At 31.4% G+C, this 7142-nt stretch overlaps 1 protein-coding gene across 1 annotated transcript; it reads right to left on the reverse strand.

The window, feature by feature from the left end:
- Positions 1-2019: 2019 nt before the first annotated feature.
- LOC114631037 (olfactory receptor 8K3-like) lies at positions 2020-6518 on the reverse strand. Its single transcript, XM_028779343.1, has 2 exons — positions 6479-6518; positions 2020-2978 (listed from the first exon to the last, which is right to left on the reverse strand). Exon 2 carries the CDS (start codon positions 2959-2961, stop codon positions 2020-2022), a length of 942 nt encoding a protein of 313 aa, XP_028635176.1. The 5' UTR covers positions 2962-2978; positions 6479-6518.
- Positions 6519-7142: the final 624 nt, after the last annotated feature.

Here is a 7142-nt window from a genome sequence, read left to right on the forward strand (position 1 = left end):
TATATAACTTGTTTAACTCAAAAAATACAAAAGCATTTCTCTATTTTCTATGCATTTATGAGTATCCTTATTTTGAAACACAATCATTAATTAGGAGATTTACTAACTCTTTAAAGGAGAACTGCTTTTGATTTCAATATTATAAATTCTGAGGTTAGTTTTTTTTACTTTTAATAAAACCTTGATTTTAATGGCTAGATATTACTATGATTAAACCAGAATTCAAAAAAACTTTTGACTTTCATAACACTGAAAAGAATCAATATTTTATAAAATCAAATATCTAACCAAAAATGGCACAATTAATCTTGAAATTTTAAATTCTCCCTCCCTGACTAACATCCTCTAGATATTCTGTAATTCATAGACTCAAAGAATGTAACATACAAGTTTGAATATGTTATGAATGCACTTTGGTGACAAACACAACAGGGAATGCCCCAGAGAGATTATGTATTTATTTTCTGGTTTGAAAATAGAAAATTAAAATGTGCTGGAAAATGTGGAGAAACATCACAAACAAATAAAAAACAGCAATATTTCTGGAATAAAGCCTCTTCTGCTCCTGTTCACTGGTAGAAACATGTTTTATCACTACTTAAAACCCACAAAATGATTGTCAAGCATAACTCAAAGCTGGACTTTGATTAATGTTTCTGGGATTTGTTTCATTTTTCAAGTATATGTAGCACAGATTGATCTCAGAAAAAATATGTGGCCTTGGGTAACCTTTACATTCCAATTAATTATGATTGTTATTTCATCTAATAATCAAAACTTATAAGGAATATACGTTCCATTTAGAAAGAAAACATTACATCATTCGGTAACATAAGATGGAAAGAAAGTAATTAAGGTTAATTCAGTAAACAAGACAGTATTAAAGCTGTAGAGGCAGCCATGGAAAAATTGTACACATCTAACATAATGTCTCTCTCTCTCTCTCTCTCTCTCTCTCTCTCTCTCTCACACACACACACACACACACACATGCTCACAAAATACATATATTTATGCTTTGATGTACATATTATTAAATGATACACTAAAATTTTGAACTATAATCATTAAAAGTATGGCATTAATTATTGCTATTTGAATCACATTGGAAGTAATATGAAAGAAAGTAATATGAAATCAGGACATAACTGAAACAGCTGAAGGGGTTTGCAACCCCATAAGAAGAACAACAATATCAATCAAGCAGACCCCTCAAGAGCTCCCGGGGACTAAACCACAAACCAAAGAGTACACATGGAGGGACCCATGGCTCCAACTGCATATTTAACAGAGGATGGCCTTATCTGGCACCACTGAGAGGGGAGGCCCTTGGTCCTCTGAAAGCTAGATGCCACAGCATAGGGGAGTGTTAGAACAGTGAAGAGTGAGTGGATGGGTGAGGTGGAGCATCCACATAGAAGCTTTAGAGGGGGTGGGGAGATTCAGTTTTTGGAAAGAAAACTGGAAATGAATTTATTTACATTATTTCTAATGTAAACAAATAAAGTAGCTAATAAAAATTAATTAAAAAGGCAAAAAACAAGAAGAACAATAAAGATTACCTGTAGAGTCAAGGCATTTCTATGTTCTGATATTGCTGAGCCCTTAATATCAAAGTGATAGACCTCACTTTTCTGATATGGTGACCAACATTTTTAGATAAATTTTATAGAAATATGCATGAATATAAAATTTGTGTAAATGCTAAAACATTAACAATACATTTTCATACAAACAGGTACACATATATACATGAACAGCAGAGTATTTATTGTAAAGTTCAATTTATAAAACTAATTAAAATCACAAGAGATATCTGTACTCTTCATTAATATACAGGAAAAACATTGCTACCATCTTTAGGTTTATAGACTTTAAAATAATCTGTGCCACTTCATTTCTTCAACTGTATTGTTTATAATCTGTCTTTTCTTCCAAGAACCTTTTTTTGACTGAAACATATAAAGCAATTGCATTTACTTGTTGTGCAATAAGGTAACACTAAACAACATGTAATTTCTAGGAAAAGATATTTTGTATGGTTTTCCCTGTTTTTTTAAGGGAATATTTTACATCTTTGTTCCTCAAGCTGTAGATCAGGGGGTTCAACATAGGGATGATTAGGGTATAAAAAATAGAAGCTGCATTGTCAGTGTTTAAAGAGTGACTAGACTTAGGTTGCACATACATAAATATCAATGTCCCATAGAATACAATAACCACTGTCAGGTGAGATCCACAAGTGGAAAAAGCCTTCTGTCTACCCTCAGCAGAGTTCATCCTGAGAATAGCTCTGAGAATGAGCAGATAGGAGACAAGGATGACTAGTGGTGAAGAAATCAAGTTAATAGTTGATAAGATTAAATTTAAGAGTTCACTTTCCTCTTTATTTGAGCAAAGCAGAGATGTCAAAGGGGGACCATCACAGTAGAAATGGTTGATAATATTGTGACCACAGAAGGATGAAGAAAAAACATTTATGGTAGCTATGAGAGCAACAAATATACTGTAAAGGTAAGGAATTGTCACCAGGACCCAACACACTCTTTGTGACATAATGACATTATAGAGGAGTGGTTTACAGATGGCGACATAACGGTCATAAGACATTGCAGAGAGAATAAAAAATTCACTAATAATGAACATACTAAAGAAAGCAAACTGGACAGCACAAAAATAAAATGAAATTGAATTTTGTTCTACAAGAAAACTTCTTAACATTTTTGGTCCCACAGCTGTTGAATAACCAAGGTCAGTAGTAGCAAGGTGTCTCAGAAAAAAGTACATGGGTGTTTGTAGCCTGGATTCCACCATGGTAAGGATGATCATGCCCAAGTTGCCCACCAATGTGATCAAATAGATGATGAGGAACAGTCCAAACAATGGGGCTTGCAGCTCAGGGCGGTCAGTTATTCCCATCAGGATGAATTCAGTCACCACTGTGAGGTTGTGGCTTTTCATTGTTGTTATGGAAAAACCTGTTTTGAGTAGAGACCATTGCACAGTGAATAGAATTCAAATGTATTATTCTAAGTAGCTTAAATAAAATATCTTGAAACGTCTGCAATTATTTTTGAAAAAATAATCTATTTAAAAGATGTAGACATACTCATATATAAAAATCACACAGATGCAAACATGTGACTGGAAAGACACAGGCAATTCTTCCTCAAGGAATGAAAGTTTTAATCAAGAATAATATCAATCTTTGACAGTGATACTTGCTTTTTTTAACTATAATGAAAGAAGTCACTTTATTTCAATATTAGACATTAGTTTAAATGGAAAACAACCTCCTATTCTTAATATGTAGCCAAGGACCCATCCAACCTCAAACTTTAATACTCTCAGGACATGACAATTTTGTAATACAGACAGAAGTATATGTCTAGATTAATATATATGAATATATAATACATATGAAAAATATTTAGATTGTATATAGTTGGAATTATACACTGATAAAATTTATTTTTCTTATAATATGATTCTTGTGGTGACATCTAAAATGCATACCAATAATAGCATATATACCTACAAAAAACTCTAAAAATGTGTAATATTCTAGTTTCAAGTGTAGATCTAGAAAATCTTAACAGGTAAAATGAAATATTTGGAGTTGTTATTACAATCCGCATTGGTCAGATCTATGAATAAGTTAGGATTACACATCAAAATTGTCTTACAGTCATAATTTGTTGATTTTAAGAAACAAAAGAGCATATAAGTGAAAGTATCTATGTAATTGTCTTACACACTACCTAGCAGCACTACCTTTGATAAGGTAATGTGAGATGTATAAAGTACTTTCTAAGTATTTTTAAAATCAAAAGTTTTCTCTATGGATTTTGAAAACCTGACCCAAAAGTAACTGATCCAACAAATCTGTGCATCCTGGACATAGTCACAAAGACAACGAACACAGGGATTTCAAACAGTAAGTGGATACATTAACTTACCCAAAAGATTTCTTTCTTATAAATGTGTGTGTGTGTGTGTATATCAAGCACAATTCACTCTATGTTTCTTAGATAGATCTGAAACTATGTGAAAAGTGGGAAAGGAGTCACAGAAATAGGTTGTCTATAAAATATCACAGTCTGATGCTCAAAATGCCAAAAGTTCCATAGTTTTCTCTCATTTTGAATTAATATTTTGTTCATTACTATGTTAATAACATTAATAAGGGTGGATTATGTAACAAAATCATCTATTTTCAATAAAAGGGAAAAATAGAGCATGTGAAAATTAAGAAAAATAAACAAAACTTAAAAAACTAGAATCCTTCATATAAATTAAAATATAACCTTGAAAGAACACTTTTATTATAAAACAGCTTGTTTTTGAGTAATGAGTCATTTACAGACTGACTTAAAACCAGGGAAAATATGAAAATATCAGAAAAAATTAGAAGAATTTATTAAAATCTTATGAACTCTCAAAATCCTACATTGATTAAGGAGGTAGGATATTAAATTAGTATATTCTTTAGTCATATCATTTTTAGCATGGGTGACCATTATTATAATAGATGTCTAATGCTTGATACTGGATAAAAATTTAACTGTGGAATAACTGACACTAAACAAAACCAAAGTAAGATATCTTTTGCATAGATGCAAGTGAGAGTCAGAAAATCATTCTGTTTAGTGAGTTCACAGGAATATATTCAAAACATGACATAGAAAAACACTGTAATATGCCATGTCTGAATATTCCCAGTGCACCAGAGAGAAAGTCACTGGAGGGAAAGACCTTTTACTTTTATAAAAAAAATTATATGTATTGAGGTTTTCTGAGTAGTAAGAAATAAAATGATTTACAACAGTAATGATGGTAGAGAGTGCAGCCTCTGAGTAAATGGGAGCAAAATCTTCTAGAAGTCCTTGTTCTGTGTACAGCTGATTGTATTCTATTGGCACTTAGTTCACTTAACAGGTTGTTTCAAAGGGTGGTTACCATATATTATTTCATTCTCCATATATACATTTCATATATTAAGCATTGAAAATTTTTAATTATTCCATAACTGAAAATCACCAATTTGGCACTGTTTTATATTAGATTTGCAATGTTATAAATGTAAAAATTAAATACAATTACTGGCAATTTTCTTATAGGTATAGACAGACCAAAATTTATAGTCTGAAGAAGTTCAGAACTCAAAGTAAATAAAAACATTCTTTTGTATAAATTCTTTTGTCCATTGCTTACTTGAATACTATTTTTCAAAACTAAAATCTAGAAAAATTAATTACATTTACTACAAAAGATGCTTTCCTATTGTCATAAAGGTATTGCAGGTATCTCTTGACTGTCAAGAAATTTTATTCACACCCATTTTGAAATACCAACTCCTTTTTCCCTTATAAAGCATCCGAAAGGGCTCCAAGAGATCTCTCCACAGGCAAAAGCATTTAGTTGGGAGGACCTGAATTGGAGCAACAGGACACAACAATGGAAAGGTAGAACTGAATCATGAGCTTGTCCCCTAAAATCTATACATTTACTGTAACTAATAAATTAACACATTATAAACATTTTAAAGCATTGAAAAGTAATCACATCTACACCTTTCCTCTAAAAATATTTTGTTAAAGTTTCAATTATTTAAGTTAATTTAACATAATGGGTTTTAATATTATTACACACACACACACACACACACACACACCCTCACACATCTTTATCACACATTGTTCTAATTCCCCCCTCCCTCTCTGATTTTATCTTTTGGATAGCTATTTTCTTTCTTTTTCCTTTTTTTAAAGATTGAATTGGTGTTTATATTTGGTAGAAACATGGAAAAATAAATGCATATGTACTTATACAGATATATAACACGCACGTTAAAGTTGCTATAGTGGTAAATCATTTTACTTATTTTAATTTAGAAATATATGGTCTATTCCTCTGGGTTTAGGATAAAGTTTGTAAGGGATTTTTAGTTAATCTAGGGACAAATAAAATTGAGTATGGTAAGAACTATTGACTTAGTTGTGTTTCCTAACTCCTTTCTTTAAATGAAATCACATGTTTTTATTTATTTATTTATTTATTTTATATGATTCTCATCTAGACCATTCATTAGTAATAAAATTGAGTGTGTGTGTGTGTGTGTGTATGTGTGTGTACATATATGTGTGTGTGTGTGAGAGAGAGAGAGAGAGAGGAAGAGAGAGAGAGAAAGAGAGAGAGGAGGAGAGGTTTTCTAAAAACAAATTATCATAGAAATTATTTCTGTGTATGCTTAAAGATAAATAACAGCATTTTCCCTCTCAACTTCGATGAACGTGTTCAAAAACTAACATGAAAAGGGGAAATGAAGAGGTATTATTGCTGTCCAGGTGTCTTGGAATATTAGAAAGAATAGACAGGGAAACACAAATGAGGAACTCAAGATAGTGAAACTCTACTAAAAAAAAGGCACCTATCCTCTTAAGCTTAAACTAGAGGGCTCACTGTGACACTCTCTTACCTGCTTTGAAGCTCCTGCTTTCATTTCCCACTGTGGTTCTTAGTTGGGTTTCTGAGATCTATTCTTGTGTATTTTAAAACCATAGAGTATCTCCCTGAGGGGACACCAAAAATTATTAATTACCAGCAAACTTTTGAAAGTCTAATGAGAGTACCTGGAGGTTATAAACTCTCAGGATCAATTTGTATTCATCTGTGATTTAGGTACTTGTTAAATAGGCCACTATTCCTACTTCCATTACTTATCAACAATATTGTGGCTAAGTCTTCAACTGTAAATTTGTGCTCTCTTGCTTGTAACAATATGTGCAATTTTCAGGATATAAAACAAATATAATATCTAATCATGAATAAATGAGAAAATAAGATATTTCATATAAAAATAGAGTTAAATTTAACTTTAAACATATGAAGTATGTTACCAGGAATGAACATAGACAAATGCTGAATGAAATAATTCTCAATTATACAAGGATAAATACAGTAAGTTTCCTATTATATGAGCTGCATGAAACTCGAATAGAGGAAGTTAAATTAAAGTTTAAAGGATCAATGCTATCTCTTCAATTTTGTGAATATTTGAACAGATCAAAGATAACAAACGAAGATTCTCAATAGAAATGACTGATGGCATTGTACACATGGAAAGACAAAGTGAAAATCTT

The sequence above is a fragment of the Grammomys surdaster genome, unplaced genomic scaffold (assembly GCF_004785775.1).
Source record: "Grammomys surdaster isolate TR1022 unplaced genomic scaffold, NIH_TR_1.0 350, whole genome shotgun sequence".
In the NCBI taxonomy this organism is placed as follows: Eukaryota; Metazoa; Chordata; class Mammalia; order Rodentia; family Muridae; genus Grammomys; species Grammomys surdaster.